At 41.1% G+C, this 18,695-nt stretch overlaps 1 protein-coding gene across 1 annotated transcript; it reads left to right on the plus strand.

The window, feature by feature from the left end:
• The first annotated feature begins 2,182 nt into the window (after window positions 1-2,182).
• On the plus strand, window positions 2,183-17,218 carry ice1 (KIAA0947-like (H. sapiens)). The gene is made up of 20 exons (XM_015949125.3): window positions 2,183-2,409; window positions 2,547-2,605; window positions 3,176-3,287; window positions 3,413-3,489; window positions 3,569-3,606; window positions 3,689-3,762; window positions 3,847-3,923; window positions 4,008-4,045; window positions 4,143-4,225; window positions 4,315-4,351; window positions 4,520-4,576; window positions 4,682-4,765; window positions 4,883-5,241; window positions 5,365-7,704; window positions 7,854-8,022; window positions 8,145-8,305; window positions 8,547-8,737; window positions 15,573-15,673; window positions 15,777-15,875; window positions 16,623-17,218. The coding sequence occupies exons 1-20, from the start codon at window positions 2,320-2,322 to the stop codon at window positions 16,802-16,804; spliced, it is 4,428 nt and encodes a 1,475-aa protein (XP_015804611.2). The 5' UTR covers window positions 2,183-2,319; the 3' UTR covers window positions 16,805-17,218.
• The last annotated feature ends 1,477 nt before the right edge of the window (window positions 17,219-18,695 follow it).

Consider the following 18,695-nt stretch of genomic DNA (forward strand, 5'->3'; position numbering starts at 1 on the left):
GCCACGTACAAATTACTACAGGTTTTAAGCAGGTTTTCACAGCATACCGGTACTTTGATTAAATTGGAATGCCAGCACGTTTTCACTTATACAAACTACTGTAATTAACTACTAAAACTCAATAAACATATGTTAATTATCTGTATTCAACAAGATTAAATAAACGAGCTAAAGCAGGAAGTATTAGAAGCTAGCTTTTATTTTCTTTATTTTTTATTGCAGAAAAGCATATTTACATTACAAATAAGGTGAACATGCCAATGTAGTCAGATGAGAATCGAACAGTCTGCAGCTAGCTAACAACAATATAAACCGATCAGAATATACGCCATCTAGCGGCCACAAGGCGAAACTAAATAAATCTCTTGATTAAATTACTGTAAGTTATTATTTGGATATGTAGGTAAATAACTACATTTTACCAGCTTACGTTTATAGTTTCTAATCATACATGTTAGATATAAAACTGCTAGTTCTTAGTTCGTAGACCAATAAATATCCAACTGCATCTAATAAACACACTCAGACATTGATGACATTGATTTTTATTACCATTTATATTTGGTTTTTACCCGCAAAAACATAAATTTACTTGGATTTCACAATGACTGTAAAAACTACTAAAATTAAAATCCAATCTAAATACCATAAAAGTAACCAGTAACAGAAAATAAATGCAATTTGTTGCTGTTTGTGCTTTGTCTAAATAAATGTTTAAATTGATTACTTGTTCTCAGTCATTTGATTTGTTTGATGCCCACATACTCTGTCAATAAAGAATATATAGATATTACTTAGGTCAACTGGATGGAAACACCTAAATCCCTGTTTTCGAGATTATGGCTTCTTCCGCCCTCTAGCGGTCAAAGTTTGTAATACAGGTAGCGTTTGTAAAGGTAAAAAGAAATCCTGTAACCTAAGTACAGTCTATGACTGTAACTCATAAACTCTTCCTACAGATTCCTTCAAAATAAAAGATTCCACGTAAGAATTCCTACAGATTTTATCCGTTAACAGCAAAGTCACATAGTCTAAATCATGGGAAAGCCAGAACGTCTTCACACATGCAAAGTACTAAAACTCTACGAATCTATTTTAATTCTATGTTTAACAAGATTAAAGCAGCGAGCAAAAGCAGGAAGTATTAGCAGCTAGCGAAGAGCACCACAAACATAATCAAACAATATGCCCTCTAGCGGCCACATAGCGAAACTTAGTCGTCAATAGGTAATATTAAAATAATACATTTATTTTACCAGCATAAGTTTGTATTTTCTAATTAATCATGTTAGATATAAAACTATTACTTCTTAATTTAAAAACCAATACATACCCAACTCATCTAATAAACATTTGGGCACTAATACAGACTTGACTAAAAAAAGGTTCATGTTTATTAAAACAGCAAAAGCATTAATGCATTTAAATTTCACAACGAAACTACTCAAAATAAAAACTAAATTTAACAAAACGCAGTTATTTTGATGTAGTTGGGAAATCCAAATACATTCATGTTTGTCATGTTTGAAACAGAATTAACAAATTAAACAAACCCAATGTCTGTATCGATGCCTCTATGTGTTTATTTAGTTGTGTATTTTTTTGGTCATTAAACTAACAGTTTTTGTTTATCTGACATGTCTGAATAGATATAACAAACGTATACCTGTTTTATGCTTCCGTAGTTTTGTTTTGCCCCGTGGCCACTAGAGGGCGTATGATGTGTTTGTAGCATAATGATGTCTATGACCTCATCGTAGCTAGCTGCTGATAGCTTCAGCTGTAGCTCGTTGATTCAGTATCGAACACATATAACAGAAAATTGACTTATTTAGATCAGTTGTTTTAAGTGAATAAGTTGTGTCTTTCTCGGAATTAAAAAATCGTAGTAGTTTTTGGTTGGGATGTTTTTTTGAAGGAGTTTACAGGAAGTGCTAGTGAGTTGTGTCTTTTTTAGATTTATGAACGACGTAGCGTGGTCATCTGTCGCAATGCCTGATTTTTGCAACCGTCTAAAACCTTATCTTTTCGCCTGAGAAAAATAATACCTGTATATTTAGACCAATTATATATTCATATAAACGCAACGACTTTCATATATTTGATAAAAAGTCAAGATTGCAGTTTATTTTACGTGTTTTCATACAGGCATTATAAGACTTTTGGGGTCCTGTTTGTGTTCTTTGATCAACGTGGGACACACGAAAGTGTGATGTTGTTTTGAACGTTTCTACAACCCGTGACACCGAGAAACGGTGTTCCAATTTGGCGCGATTGAATGAGAAACGTTCGAGTTTCCGAAGATAGGAGCTTTTTGCCATGATGCCCGGAGACAGCCACTCGAAGACGTCTGCTATTGCCGCCGACGCGACATTCGGACAATGTCATAACTGCTCTGTTTTACACCAGGTCAGAACGGCTAGTGGAAAACTGCCTTTGTCTTCAACTACATCAATATTCCAAGGAAGTTCTAGTATGTTTTTATAGCATAAGGTTAATCTGCATATTCATAGTTACAAAAACGTGTGTGTTTTCTCTTCTTTTAGAGCCTGACAGAATACGTGTCGTCATTTCTGGCACTGAAACAGAAGATCACAGTTTCTGAGTGAGTGTCAGCGAGTGTCGTCATGGTTACCCTATTTGTCACCAAATATAATTCATACACAAGTAGTCTTCAGTAAGTCATAGAAATCAAACGAGGGTGCAACACCTGGTAAACAAAACTGCGATTGAATGTATCATTTGTAAAGGTTTTAGAATTTGCATTTTTTACGATCATATTGGTCACGTTCCTTGATGTTATGTATGAATTAGATCTGATGCATTAATATGTAACCACGTGACTGAACAGTAGAGTAAAGGCCTGATTTCATTTACAAAATATGTTTTTAAATGGCACACTGTCGTTTGTCACAGAAAATTCAATTTGCTCTACTGTGTTGCTGAATTTTAGCCAGTCTGTGAGGGCATACATGTGTACAAATTGCAGGTAGAGCCTCATGTTGATATGGGTGTTATTCATTGGAAATGAAAGTAATCACTATCAATTTATTTTTTGCTGCGAAGTAAGACATTTGTAAACATGCCTATTTGCAGATAACTTTGACTTTACTATGTTTTTGTTTTCCTTTCAACACAAACACGTTCTTGTTTGATCACATTTTGACTTGTGCAGCGATACAATCAGGCTTCAACAGCAGCTGGAGGAACTCCGGATCCGGTTGGTCTCTCTGGAGAAAAAGACGGCAGATTATGAATCTTTGCAGGCAGAGCTGGAGCAAAAGAGGGTATGTCTGTTCTTTTTAGGAAAAGGGGATTTGCAGGAAATTATTGTTAACAGTGCTTAGGTACAAATCTACCCAATTACTCTCATCACTTGTATGGATACTACCTATTTATTTCCCCGGTTTAGGGGGCACTGAAGGCTTATGAACAGCTGTCAGAGACGATGGAAGAATTGAAGCAGAAAAACAGTAAAACTGCAGCTGAGTAAGTAAGAGTTGAGCCGGCGCTGACTAGAAATGCAACTGAAGCAAGGAATTAAAATATTTGTTTTCCTTTTTCTCAGAAACAAGAATCTTGAACATCAGTTGAAGTGTATGAAAGGTAATTTGCACTCGCATGCTATCAATGCTTATTGGGAGACTTTATAAAGTTGCAAATAAGTTTATTAAAACGTTTTCAACAGAAGAGCAGTCACTGGAAAACGCACAGCTGAGGAGAGAAAAGGCTACTGTTGAAAATGACTTGTTACAAACTCAGGTAAATGTTAAAGCTCTCGCAAAGATTTGGCTCCTTTGGTTTTGATTTATTGGTAAAATGTTTTTCTTTTTTCATTCCCTGCAGGAATCCTTAAAGAAATTCCAAGCAGAAGCAGAGAAATCTGATAAATTAAAGAAAGAGAATGCTTCATTGATAAACATGTAAGTTTATACTTTTTTAAAGGTGTTGAAACGAAAGAAAATGATTTGGTTTATTGTCATAACAATTTGCAATCTTGTTTTTAGGAGAGATGATCTTGAAAACAAAGCTAGACAGTTTGAGGGTGAGTTTTAGACATCACATTTACTTGACTTCAAACACAACCCTTAGATAAAATGTGTGAAACAGTGTAATTGTTTGTTTGTTTAACTTTGTTTCAGAGTCGATTTGCAAACAGAATTATCAAATCTCCCAGCTGACCTCAGAGAAGAAGATGATAGAAAGACATATTAATGACCTCCAGGTATAATGAGGACTTTTAAATATTCAAGTGGGTGTTGTTATAGTTTGGAACTAATTTTAAAAAACAAATTTTTTGCTTTTATTTTGTAGGTGAGACTGATGAAACAGGAAAGAGAGAGATGTAAAGGTAAAAACTTTCTTTTGTGTTTTTTGTGGTTAAATATTAAAAGGTCAAATCGCAGCAAACCTCACAAAATAAACTTTCATTTCATTTTGGGAAAATCTAGTATCAAACATTATGAAAACATCAAATATGTTTGCGATATAAGTAACGTTTAAATTATTTCTCAACCAGAATTTAAAAGTGCAGCAACTCAAGCAAGTGTACCTGCAGAGCCAAAGTTAGACAAAGGTATGTGTTTGTTACTAATATAAATTCCTGTTTGATACGAATGTGTTTAAACTACTGAAGTCATTAGTTAAAACTACATTTTATTGTTTTGATTGAACCATTCAGAAAAGTTACGGATGTTGCTGCAGAGTTTGTGGGCATGTGTAGAACCTGAGGAGGAGCGGTCAGAAAGCCTGTTTCACCTTCCAGGTGAGTTAGTATAATATTACTGCATATCTCACTGTTGTTAAAACAATTATAATTGTTATGGCTTTTGTTAGGATTTTTAGTCACCATGGTTTTCTTCTGAATCTCTTTTTGTTTCAGAGTCTAGTTGCAGACAACTTCTTCCCCCGTCCCCCCAACCCAAACACAAGTCAAATCCAAGTCGAATGTCACCTGCTGCTTCTCAGAAGATCGGCGAATCTAAGTGTTATCTCGTTCAGACCAAAGCCATCAACGAGCAGATGAAACCGTCTCCTCGGTCACAGAATGACGCCAAGCACCAGGCGTCTCCTCAGCGCTTGAATAAAAAGAAGCAAGCAGGTGATCGCAGAAACCAAATGCCTCAACAACACAAACCAGACGAGCAGCCTCCCAGTAGAAGCAGACTCGAAGTTTCTGTAGATGAAATATTGGAACTGTTTAGACCGATGCCGCCCTGCATATCTCCACTCCCTGACTTGGTGAGAATATTTGATGTTACTTTTAAGTTTTCTTTTTTAATTCCTACTAATTATGTATTTATATTACACAAGTATCTACAATAAAACAGGTACTCATCTATTGCTATCATTAATTTCTCTCAGGAAATCGAGGTAGAACCAGCGAAGATGAAGGAGGGACAAAGAGAAGGTCATCCTGAATGCTCTGATGATTTTTCTATTCCAAAGCAAGAAAATCTCTTAAATATTGCTCCAATGTCACTCCACAAGAGTCCAAGTTTTTCCACATCTCAGAAAGAGGAGAATGGGGATTTGTCAGAAGTCACAACACAGGAAAACCAACACATTTCCAAAGAAGACGACTTGGGACAAAGTGGTTTGTGTGCTGTTGCTAATCGAAATAATGAGCTCATTGAAGACTGTGAAAACGATAAATCTGACAACAACATGTTGCCAGGGGAGGAAATGGTGTCATCATCCCCTTCTAAACCAGGAGGTAATGTTTTTGTTGATGTTCTTCCATTGACGACTGAAACTCAAGAACATTTCTGTAAAGAGAATCCCAACAGTTGTGGTGCTGACGGCATGTCTGAAACTAAAGATATTTTGGAAGACACTAAAGATTATTTGGACAGCGTTACAGGAATGGATGTTGACCCAAGCTTGACTGATGTTCTTGACGAAACACCGATCACGCCCAATAGTGGAAAGCTGCTCAGAGACAGTTATGTAGTTGTACAACCTGTTGCTAGTCTAGTGAGCTGCAAGTCTTTGAATGGTGCTGATGTGATGGGAAGTGGATCAGAAGCTGAAAAGCTTCATCAGGATCCTCGTCAGAGCAGTTTAGACACCACTGCATTTAAAATCCTGGAGAGTTCCGAGTGTGTAAGCTCAGAAATGCCTGACTTTACGTCTAGTAGCAGCATGAGTTGTGTCGCAAATATAAACATCAAAGAAAATACAGAAAGTGACGTTATCCATCTCTGTGTAGACGATAACGGGAATGCTGCTCTGGAAACTGGAGGGGTTGATCGTACCACCTCACCTTCAGAGTCAAATCCCGATAATACATCTGTGACTCTAGTGCTGAAGGAAGAAGATAACGAGCAACATTCTGACCAGGAGCCTCATCAAACTTCATCTAAAAAGGATGTTGACATTGAGACAAAAAATGTCAAAGTGCTGGTTAAATCTGCTCCTTTGTTTTCAGACCCTCCAGAAAAAGTTGTTGTTGATTCTAGGTCTTTGGAAGAAAACAGACATTCTGTTTGTAGACGATTAAGTCCTACCTGCATGTTACCGTCTGTAAAACTGCAGCAGGCTGTAGTAATGGAACAAAGCACAGAAAATAAAGGCACTTCCACTTTAAGCAGAGACGCAGAGGACATCAAACAAGTTGTTGTCAAAGAGCTTTCTCAGAACAACGCAGATGCAGGTTGTACTGTCTCACTGATGAAGGATACTCTTGCAACAGGACATAATGACTGTTCGGAGACACGTGAATCAATGCATGGAAAGCAAAGTTCCCATGTCATTGTTGACAGAAAATGTAGCTCAAAAGGAACTCCAACTTGTGCCGAAACACCAGATTATATCAGTCATGTCCTCTCTGAAATGGGTCCTCTTCCACCTTTCCTCTCTCCCCTAACCACACCCCCAAAGGCGGGGAAATCGATCAACCCCAGAAATGCAATAGAAAAACTTTCATTTCCTTCACCCATGGGTGGTGTAGCTTCCCCTACCACTCCTGACGAGGCCCAGTTATTTCCTAACAATCAGCTATGTCCCTCCTCCTTGAACAGTCCGACGCCTTCAAACGGAGTCCTATCATCACCTTTGCAGTTCGGCTCTGCCACCCCCAAACATGCTTTACCTGTTCCTGGACGCTTGCCCAGTAAAGCAAATAACTCTTCCCCTTCATCTTCTGCTAGTCCACCCCAGGAAAACTCGATGAAGATTCTTGATACCATGTATCCTGAGCTGTCTGCTCGTGCCCGGACTCTGAGCATCCTTCGAGGTAATGTAAGCCTCGGTATGTGTTCATCAGAAAGCGGGACATTACCCACAACATCAGATGGTCAGGTGTCAAGCTTTAAAGCCATCAGCTCTACGTCAACAGCCTTCACAAGGAATGAGAAAAGGCCGGCTGAATGGTTGTCTCAGCCTAAAAAGAGCAAATGTCCCAAGCTTGGAGTCAGTTCTGCTGATGTCACTCAAATAGAGATGCATTCCTTGACCCCAAGCAGTGAAGAAGACACCACCTCGCCTTGTACACAGAAGTTGAAAACAGTCTCTCCAGGTGTAGAAGCTGAAGAAACAGCTGAGCAAGACGTTATCGTTAACCCTTTGGAGAAAATTAGGAACCAGTGCTTCGATCTGCTGCCTGTTCTCCAGAGCCACCTCTTTGTTGGGAATCTGCCCAAAAAGCCAGTCCTCAGAGACGAAGAGAAGGAAGTCATCTCTGACATGTGCAAGTCTGGCTCGGTTGGTATACTTCATCTTCCTTAAGCGAATAACACTGGTTGTAACCTTCAAGCAGCACAATGCCTTGTTTAGGTAGAATTCTGCTACCTCCCAATTCTAGAGGTTTTCCCATTTCCCACATTTTATTTTTTTGTCTTATTTCTTCTCAGACTCAAATAGAAGACATGATGTTGTCCATCCTGAACAAACTGAAGGCTGAAAAAAATGTCCTCTGCACAAACTACACACAGGCCCTCTGTAGAGTGTACACAGGGATCTGTAGACAGAAGGGATACTGGGAGAAGGCTCGCACCCTGGCTTACAGCATCCTGATCGAAGGTTAGCCACATTAAGATGTTGTTCTGTCTTTTCAAGTTAAAACATTCTGCACACGAGCTACATTATAAACGCTGACTAAAACAGGTTTTGTTATATGATTGTTTTTTTTTTCTCTCTTTCAGATTTCACAGATTCTGCTAAGCTGGTTTTATTCATGGTGACAACGTGGCCAAAGGTCCTGTCAAACGGTAGTTTGCTGTGCCAGGCCATTCATACCATCACTAAACTGAAGGCACAAGAGGGGCTTCTCGACTGTCTTTCAAAGTTCCTTGGTTGGGAGAAGGTACTTTTAGAGATTAGGTCAAGCTTTTTCAGAGGTTATGTTTAATTTTTGAGTAAAATTTGCAGTAATGTTGATGAACATACTTCTAAATAAAAACCACCTGGTAACAAAAAGCAATAAAAGTATATTTAGGTGTAAATTTGAAGAGATGTACTTTCCTATGTTGAATCTTGATGGGTTTAAGATGGATTGATGTTAAGTTAAATGCCTTGCCTCTTTTGAAACCACTTCGATTTTGCAGAATCCTCCCTGTGACATTGACCAGCTGATCTCAAGAACACTGTCTGAGCTTCGGTTGGGGTCAAAACAGTCTTTCTCCAAGCACAGTCACTACGGAGAAGACCTAGGAAATGAATCTTGGGAACAAATCTTCACACTGCACCTCCTGTGTTCCTGCAAAACGTGGAAATGGACATATGAACATATACTGGGGTATGTTTTATTGTCTTGTACTTAAATGTGTGAAAAATCATGTATTCCAGTATATTTCTGATTATAATGGGTCACTTTGAGTTTGCCATGCAGGTTGAACATGAGAATAGTCTTTTACACCTATCTCCTGTATTAGATTCGGATAGAAAATGGGCAGTGAAACTCTAGGATTACAGGGGTGGACATTAACTTCAAAACCAACCGGCCAGCCGGGCCGGTAACTCTGAATATTTACCGGCCCCGCCAAGAATCTACCGGCCCCGCTGGTCAGCTGCCAAAACGAGTCAAAATAACAACTGAACCTTTTTAAATGTAATAAACCTTTATTTTGTACACATTCACAAACATAATAACGTATTCAAGTTTGAATTTGTTTGTTCCCTCAACAAAACACGATTTTGTCGTCGCATACTTCCGGCATACAACGCAGTACATCACCAACTCCGCTTTGCTGTATTCGAGCCATTGACTGTGTTCGAGATGAGCCAGTTCTGTGCAGATTAGACCAGCGGTGATTGGCGAGCAGTGCATGCCGGTTTTGTGTCCGACTTGACGCTGACTTGCTCTGACGTCATGCATACGTAGGCAACGATAACCTCGTGAGATCAAGGCGGCCGCAGATTTTGGAGCAAGGCGCTGCAGCTGCTCTCCACCGGCTGCAAAACCTAGGGGATGACGGGAAACGCCTGGCTCTCACCTGATCTAAGATCTGATTGGTTCATATTTTGATCCAAACATCCGGTGGTAGAACATGAAACGTTAGTTGGTCACTGTATTCTGTAAATCATGTTACGTTGATGATAACAATATAGGCCATAAAGAGAAATGTGTTTTGTTTTCTTTTGTCACGTTTTCTATGAGCACACTGAACCTACAGCTGCTAACCTTTACTTATTATTACAGTCATGTCTTATATACAATATATGATATCCACAAGCACGTGAGGATGTGTTTCAGCTGCTAACAGGCACCAGAATTAAAATTGAAAATTGAACAAGTGTGAATGCTAACGCGATATCTTCATCCATCGTCACCCCCGAGCTACACATGTAGGGACATCCAAGAGATTCAACTGGCAGAAACAACTGGTTCACACCATAGTCTCTCTCACTCTCTCCTCTCTCTCTCTCCTCTCCCTCTCTCCCACTCACTCACTCACTCACTCACTCACTCACTCACTCACACTCACACACACACACACGTAGAGGAAAAGAGCTGAGGAAATTGAGGACACCGGGTAGTTAAAAGAAAAACCACAGCGGAGCCGAGGCGCGCCTCGAATGGGGCGCGTCTGATCTGAACTGAGGAGCAGCGAGCAGCGGCCGGACTTCGTGAGCGATGCGCTTCCGCGGCCGTTGTGTCCCCGGCGAAACGCCGGCTTTCAGCCACTCCCCCTGCTGCTTCCGTCTGTTTTCCAGGCGAGGCTCTGCTCAACTCGAACACAGCCATTCTCTGCGCCTCCCGTCTTCTTTAAACCGCCACGAATCATTCCACCTACACACACGCTTCTCTGCTTCATACCGTTTCGAACTGTCTCGCTTCTCCTCACCAGTTTTAAAGCGTTTTGCCGGAGATTTCATCAAGAAATCCCATCCCTGTGTCGGCGGCATCTTCCTGCGTGCTTGTGTGTTTCTAGCGTGGTTCCACTTCGTCTTTAATAGTGAACTTATAGTTCACGTGACTATAACTAATCGTGCAGTACGTGCACGAATCGTACAAGTGCAGTAGGTGGCTAGAGGCGCGCAGGTTCACGCGCGCGAAACGAAAACGGCAGCTTCCTACAGGGCGGGGCCATGATGTAGGCGAAAGCCGGTGTGTAAATGACAAATAATGCTTGGGCGCCACCCGGGCGGTAAGTCGTCATGTATTTACCGCCCGACGAGAAAATTTAGTGCCATTGGCGCTCGGGCGCTTTAACGGTCCACCCCTGGATTAGAAAAGCCTGACAGATCTATGTCACACTGTCACTTAAAGAGCAAATTGCAAGTTGGAGACTCAAGAACCAATGTTTAGAGAAACATAATAGAAACTCATTTAAAAAAGGTTTACACACACATAAATTTTTTTAAACCAAGTGACATCAGCTGAGGGAGTCCTGTTAGCTTAATCCTGAGAAAAATATGGATTGTAACGCCGACTGTGACACAGAGGAAACTTTAAATGTTTATAATTCTACTTCTGATGGACCAGAACCATAAAGTTATGAGTTTGCTGCCCACCCCAGAGAGCAGAGACAAACCAGAGGGAGAAACCATCGGCCAAAGCAGAGAGATTGTGCTGCGATATGAGGAGAAGCAGCGGGGGAGCAGCTTGTGAGTTAACCAAGCTTAAACTCATGTGCTAACATCACAATATCAGGGTTTCCCCTAGCGCTTTACAAGCCTGGCGGGCCCACCAGAGGCTAAGCGTCATGCCCCACCCCTCTCCCCAACCCTACCGTGTCCGCTGACACGAATGGCGCAACAAAACTAGAGCCCTCCATCATCTGATACTGGTGGGAAACAGCAGCGGAACGTGTGCAACCACCCCACCCCCGCTCTCACGGAGGAGTGCTGCGGGACGGAGTGCGCAACCCCCCCCCCCCCACCACCACCACCACCACCACAGGCTCCAGCCTTGTTTTATATTGATTGTATTAAAACAAAGAAAACAATCTGAAGTTTTCTATTTAATTTATCGGTCCGGCCCACTTGGGACTAGATTTCCCTCAATGTGGCCCCTGAGCTGAAATGAGTTTGACACCCCTGGCTTAAAGAGAGGGAAATAGACGCTTGTGATCCAGTTCTGGAGCTCATGCAAGCTTCTGTGAGCTGGATCCGACCAGACACCCCAGACACCAGCAAGCCAGTCGAACTGGTATTTTTAAAAGCTGCGCATGATCCTCTCGGTGGTCCAGGCGGCGATGCTGATCTGGTTCCGACCCAGAAACCAGCTCGACTGGCCCGCTGAGCTGAGAAAGAGATGCCTGTCATTCGATTCTGGAGCTCATGTGAGCTTCTGTGAGCTGGATTCAACCTAGAAACCAGCTCGACTGGCCCGCTGAACCGTGCGTCTCTTTTGGTGGTCGGTTCTGACCTGGTTCTGACGGTGATCTGAGTTCCAGAAATCCACATTTAGTTTTTTAAACCCCGTCACGGGTCTCCGGAGCCCAGCGCAGACCTCCTTGTCCTGGTACCGACCGATGTGGGGTACAGAAGTCCGTCTTTTCAGCTGCACAAAACGCCCTCAGGGATGGAGATAGAGCCGTTGTTTATCTTATCTGGAAACCCGTGGACTCGATGTCCGCACAGGCAGGAGTTGGTACAGCCTTCACAAACTATAGTTTATCAATATGAACACAATCCAAAACTAGTAAACACACACTGACTGGTTAACATGACCTCTCTACCCTAAAACTACCCACTCTCCACACTGAGCTGAGGCAGTGCCTAACTTCTAACTCCCGTTGGTTATGTCGGACATTCGGATTTTAGAAGCTCTGCTGAGAAAGGCCACTTTTTACTAGAAAAACTCTGTTATGTATTTTAAAATGAAATATCCACTGTCCCATCACAGGGGACGGGGATGTCCAGGAGGGGAAGGACCCAACCTTACCTGGATGTCCTACGTCTTATTTATTCTGGAAGTTGTGCAAATGCAGGGAGGGGAGTAGATATTCTGCTGGGGTGGGGCTGGGTTGGTGCCCTCGGACTCTGTGAGGCTCTGTGATGCTGCTGCTTTGGGCCCTGGCAAGATGGTCTGGGGTCTCCATGCTCTGGGTGGCATTTTGGCAACAGAGGTGCCTATTGGGGCCAGTGGGGGAGCTGGCTCCTTGGAGGGCTTAGGCCAACCAGCCATTCCTCCCCATCCCCACACATTTTTCTCCTCCTCCCTCACATCATCACACAAACATGCACATAGGACCTTGGGGGGAGGACAAGTCAGGGAGTGCAGTTGTGGACCCCATTTCTGCATTCCTGTGTTAACCTGCCCCCAGTTTTATTTGCACCTTAAACACTTCCACCAACGACATTCCACGCAAACACACACTTAGGGCCATGGGAGTGAGCACATTCAACGGCATTTGGCAAGGGCATTTTTCAGCCTCATCCCGAGTGCCGGTGCTGACTTCTAATTTTTAAATTGCACTTAGACACTGAGGGCTGTGGGTGCAAGTGGGGTGGTGTGGTGGCATCAGCTGGTGTAGGCCAGACGATGCCCACTTTGCCCGCTCACCACAGCCATGGAATACACCTCATCAACACGCACCAACACTATATTGGAGCAGGCGGAGGGAGACTAAGGGTCTTAGCACACCTCTGTTGTCGCTTGAATTCCCGGGGCTGGAGGCTAGGAGGGAGATCTGGCCGTCTGGCTGGGGTCTGGGGTGGTGGGTTGCTTTGCTCAGCGTTGGGCAGGGGAGCCTGCTCATCAGCACCCCAGCAGAAAGGGTCGAACTCTGGGAACCGTTAATGGTTGTACCCGTTGTGCAGCAGTACTGGGACCAGAGTGAATAGAGTGTGTATGGGGAGCATGAGTGGGTGTCCGGCGTGCATTTTTGTAAGTCTTTGGTTGAATGTGTATGTGTGAGCATGAGGGAGGGAGTGTGTGACTGTGTCTGTGTATAACTGTATATGTCAGGTGGGGGCTTTGACTCCTCCTTTCTCCTGGGACTTCTTTTGATGCTCTATATCTTCGTCTCCCCTCCCCCTGCCACACTAGGTGTGGAGTGCCGTGCCTTGGTCTGCCTGAGTGTTCGTGGCTCCCAGATCAGGGGGTTTAAGATTTTTGGCATCTGCCTGACCAATCCCGGTGGCTGCCTGGTGGGATCTGGGTCCCGGGTCGCTAGGTCCCGGGCTCGGCTCGCTAGGGGGTGGGACGCTGCAGGCGGGCCTGTGGGCTTGCCGCTGATATCTCCTGGGACTCTGCCAGCTGCTGGTTGTGGCCACCCCGGGGCAATCCTTTGCGCCTCTCAAGGGGGGCAGGGGCTTTTCTGGTCGCAGTCTCCCTGGGGTCCCTGTGCCCTGGGGCAGCTCCGGGATCTCTGGGACTTGGAGCTCCCTCCATCTCCTACACATCTTTGGGGGGCAGATCTGTGGCCCCTCACACATAGAGTAACCTTACATAAACAAGCGCAGGTACACACACAGGTGCTCACATGGTGCTCTCACAAATATGGACTTGGGCACGTTCAACACATGTCTTAAGGCTGTGGTTGGCACTAAATGCACTGTGATTTATTATCGTGTGATTGTTCAGTAAAACAATGTTGATTTTATATTTCTTCATCAAGTTGACGCAGTGATAGCTTGCTCCTATTGTATTGTTGTGTGTCCCTTTTCTGCAGATCTAGAAGCAGACTCTTCTTCATCACTGATTGTTTATTTTTGTGGGACCCCCTCCCCACCTTTTGTCTCTTCTTGTCTCTTCCTTTCTCTTTCACCTCTGTCTCTGTGTCTGGTCGGAATTACAAAGCATTCAAAAAACAATAACAATAAAGTTGTAAGTATCAGGCGTGACATTAAAAGCAGACACTGATGCTCCACCTGAGAGTAAATCTGTAAGGCTTGTCACCAGCATTCAGACATTAATTCTGTTTGCTTCACAGCCAGACAGGACACGGGAAAGGTGAAAAAATAAATAAATAAAATGAAATATCCACAAAAAGCATTTCTCATAGTATTTTTGGACAGCATTTTATATGAATTAGAAAAAAATTAACCTGCTATTTGCTCTTTAACATTCATGGACTCACCCATCTTGGCACAAGACAGGGAAGGCTACTTCATGCCATCTAACTTTTAACAGGTTAAGGCCATTTATAAGTTAGAACACATTTAATCTAAATGTAATTCAAAGCTAATTATGATATTGACCCATTTTAGACCCAGTTTTTCTTATTTTGGCAGAAAAAAAGACTTGCTGCACACAGCTGGGCAAAATATGGTAGTTTTATTGTATTTCATACCTAGATAAGGCACACATATTTTTTTCCTATGTACTCAGCCAGCGGATATAAAGTAACTCCAACAGTGTGATAAATAAAACAAGATCTTGTAAAACAGCAAGCTATAAACTCTGAAGAGGCATTTCTTATCTAAACATTAGTTCTTTTTGTTTGCACCTATTCAATAATTTTTAGGGCCAGTTGCTCCAGCCATTCTTTCTTTTATTCAAGATTTATTATGATTTCATATTTTTTCTGCCTTTTTTATATAAAAGTAACAGAAAAAAGTTATTTGGCAAAACAGGACAGAATGGTTATTATAGTGCTAAGTTTGCATTTTCGTTACAAAACTCCCCAGAACAGCTGTTCTGTTTATGGCAGGAGGACAGTCTGCATTTAGTGAAAGAAGACAGTTTGCTGATAAATGAAAAAGCCAATCGTAGTAGAGCCCTTCTAGCCAATCAGAAACGAGAATGGCAGGGTCTTCCTTGGACATCCTACGATTCCAAAGAAAAGAGCAGAGAATGTCTCGGCTAGTAGAAGCTAACATTAGCATTGGTAACTCCGCCACACAGCAGAACTCCTACAAGTTTGTGTTATTGGTGGAGACAAAACATCAACACTGCAGAGCAAACGGAGTCAGTGATAGAGTTGTGTTGCTGTTATCCAATCCGAGGCGAGATATCCAAATAAGGCTCCAAATCCTGCAATCTGAAGCTGAACTCTGTTGTGGCTCACTTCTACTTTCTGAAACTAGTGCACCAGAGCTTTGTTTTCCCAGAGAATGACTTGCAAGGCATTCATTCCTTCTAAAAATGTATTGATTTAACAAGTGGTCCAGACCTTTAATTAGGCTTAAGAAAATATTTGTTGTTTTCATCTGATTACCAATTCACTTTGTTTCAACAGCAATGAGTTATGGCCATTAATGAACTCTTGGGTAACACAGCAAAGAGGTCAACAGGAGCCTGTCTCTGATGTGAACGTTGCCACTGTACTCCGACTCATAGGTCAGTTGTGTTACTTTAAAAATAATCATACATTTAACCATTGAGCCATTGCAACAATACATGGACAGTGGAGTTTTTTAAATTCATTTATGTATTTTAATAGGACGTCTATGTCAGCTGGGCCTTAAGGAGAGTTGTGTCACCTCGGTGGTCACTGTAGCCAACGTCATCAACACATTTGGAAGACATGGACAAGCGGAAGGTATGAAACTGTCTGTAGCTAAAAGAAAAATTCATTTTGGTTTTCCGATGGATGGACCTTTTGTTTTCTAATCTTTCTTGCATATACTTTTGTTTTGTTTTTGGTACATATGTTTTAAACAAGCTTGTTCACTAATAGTTGTAATAGTTGTTCCTTTTGAAATAATATCAATCCCTCTGAGTTGCAAATGAATGCAATAATGTGAACATTTGTTCAACCCTCATTGCCTGCATTTGCCGCAGAAAGAAAATAGACAAAAAATCGATTGAGTCAGAAAAGACATTCCTTACTACGTCAAAGGGAAAATTAGTTATTAATTGCCTTGTCCAACTTGACTTGCGACTTTGGAAGGCTGTGTTGATGTTGTGGCCAGGAGAGGGCACAGAGTGAGTATTTGTGGAAAATAAACATTGTTTCATTTTTTTACTGAAGAAAGAATGAAACAAGAATCGAAATGCTGTTAGCCAATCAAAGTAAAGACATTTGAAAATCATTAATATCAGTGAGTAAGACTCCAAATCCTGTCGTTTTCTGCCACCACTCTTCTGACTGACTGAAACAGGAGAGCAAGAGCTTTTTATTTCTCACAGAAAAGGACTCACAAGGCATCTGTTCATACTAGAGGCCACAGATTATTGAAATAACGAGTGAATGAGACTTTAGTTATCGTGATCTCATTTATCTCTTTCAGCCATGTTTATAAATAGAAGCTACGTTTCTTTGGTCATATTTTTATTGCGCCTGCAGGTGTGCCATGGGAGGTCCAATTAGCAGCCATCTACTGCATCTATGACCTGTCTCCCTCCAATCCCAAACAAGCCCTCAGTGCCGTGGCAGAATGGAGAGGAGAAACCACCCAGAAGGTCCCTCCTGCGGTCACTAGTTGCATTAATCAAATAGCATCTATTTGCAGAAGGAACAAAAGCTGAAAAACTACAAATCTTCATTCACTGGAATTTCAGTGTGTAACTATTTTAATAATTTTAGTTGTATTGTCTTTATTTGACCTAAATTGTTACAGATATTATCAGATTTTTTTTTATAAATGTATGATTTTGCACTTAAACTTAAAAATGATCTTTATTCTCTACATTTGTAACACATTTATATTATATGGTAGATATAAACATTGTTTTCCTAATGTTTTATTCTACCTTGTCCCCCGAGGAATGCAGCTTGTGCCTCATTATTCTCAGGTAACACTGTAAAATATTGTAAAATTGTTCAAGTGTAACTTTGAGTTTACTGTAAAAATGTAGGGTAATAATGTTTGTGTTCATGAAGGCTTTGTGCAATTTGGAAGACCTTTATTTTTCCAATAAAAATATTAGCATTTATTTTTATATCACAGTCTAAGCTTATCGTGTATCATTAAGATGTTAGGAAATAGAACACCTTGTACAATACAGTAATCTCGCTTCTGAGAGGGATATTTTAAAAATGATCACAAACCTATTGATTTAAAATTTTCATTCCATTTATTCAGAAATGTTTCTGGTACAGAAGTAAAAATAAATGCTGTTAACTGTTTCAAAAAAGCTTTACAAAAATAGGCTATCTTGATAGCAAATTTGTGTCAAATGAATTTATTCCCTTTTGGGGAAAAAAATGCAATTACTACTTCCTGCTTGACCCAACAAAATAAAACATGTTTAAAAAATATCAGTCACATCCACTACTGGTGTTGTGGGCCACAATTTTGAAAAAGGTTCAGATAAAGTCAGTGGCAGCTGGTGAAAAAAAATAGTTGGTGGGGATGGAAAATGGAAACAGTTGGAACACAACAATTATTTATTTCCACTCTTCAAATCAAGTTTCACGGTCAGTTCTCAAATTTACTGTAATGATTCTGAAATTAATATATAAGCACACCTTGTGCACCTTTTTTTCCGAAACATGAGCAACTGCAGTCCATAATGTCCAATATTGTCTTATCCACATTTTACTTTGACCATAGTTTGTTTCCCATCTTGAGTTTCCAGTCTCCCAACAGTCTGTATATTGATCAATGATGTTAAGTACCCAGCCTGTAATTGGAGGGTTGCGCAGAATTTTGCCCAAACATGACATGGAAATTCAATTAAATATCTGGTTTTAAACATTCTAAACATTAAATGAGAACAAAAATGTACTGCAACATATGTATGATTTTAGCTTAGTCAAAACTCAACACTCAGTGAGTGTGTGTGAATGAGGGAGTGAAAGAGGACATCATCCTGAGCCAAAAACATTGTTGATGATAGTGATTGACAAAAATATTTTAAGTTGTCCCTAGCAGTCAAACGTGATCAGCTGTTTAGATGCAGTTCATGGACGCTTTTTCCAGCGCCCTTGGAGAGGCAATGACCCTGCTAGAGGAACTGTTTAATCAGAGACTGCTGGTGAAAATGATGAATAGGTAATTCACAAATACAACTGAGACAAGTAGACACAATGATGATATTGATTCTCAATTAGACAACAACCCCATCCTCCTTTGCACATTTTCCCATGGCAGTTGCAAAAAGTTGTCCTGAGAAATCACTGGCCAATATGTGGTGGTTTTTTTTGTTTATTTTTGTTTTGTTTTTTACTTTTTAAGCCCCGCCCTCTCTTCCTTCTTGGCGAAGGTGGCACCACAGTGCTCACTGTGGACAGGTCTACAGGATAGAATTGTAGTAAGACACTTTTTGAAATTGAGTCTGTTATAAATTTCATATTGTTGGGTCCTGCAAAGTTTTGTTACTTTTTATAGTTTTTTATTTATTTTTTGTAGAAGTTTATTTTAGTAAAAAAAATTATCCCAAATAGTATTTTACCTGTGAAAACAAATAGTAGCAA

The sequence above is a fragment of the Nothobranchius furzeri genome, chromosome 5 (genome assembly GCF_043380555.1).
Source record: "Nothobranchius furzeri strain GRZ-AD chromosome 5, NfurGRZ-RIMD1, whole genome shotgun sequence".
Classification (NCBI taxonomy): Eukaryota; Metazoa; Chordata; class Actinopteri; order Cyprinodontiformes; family Nothobranchiidae; genus Nothobranchius; species Nothobranchius furzeri.

Coding starts and splice junctions, on each gene's coding strand:
- ice1 (XM_015949125.3), top strand. CDS start 2,320: ATGATGCCCGGAGACAGCCACTCGAAGACGTCTGCTATTGCCGCCGAC. Junction 4,226..4,314: donor GACATATTAATGACCTCCAG/GTATAATGAGGA, acceptor TTTATTTTGTAG/GTGAGACTGATGAAACAGGA. Junction 4,352..4,519: donor GGAAAGAGAGAGATGTAAAG/GTAAAAACTTTC, acceptor TTTCTCAACCAG/AATTTAAAAGTGCAGCAACT.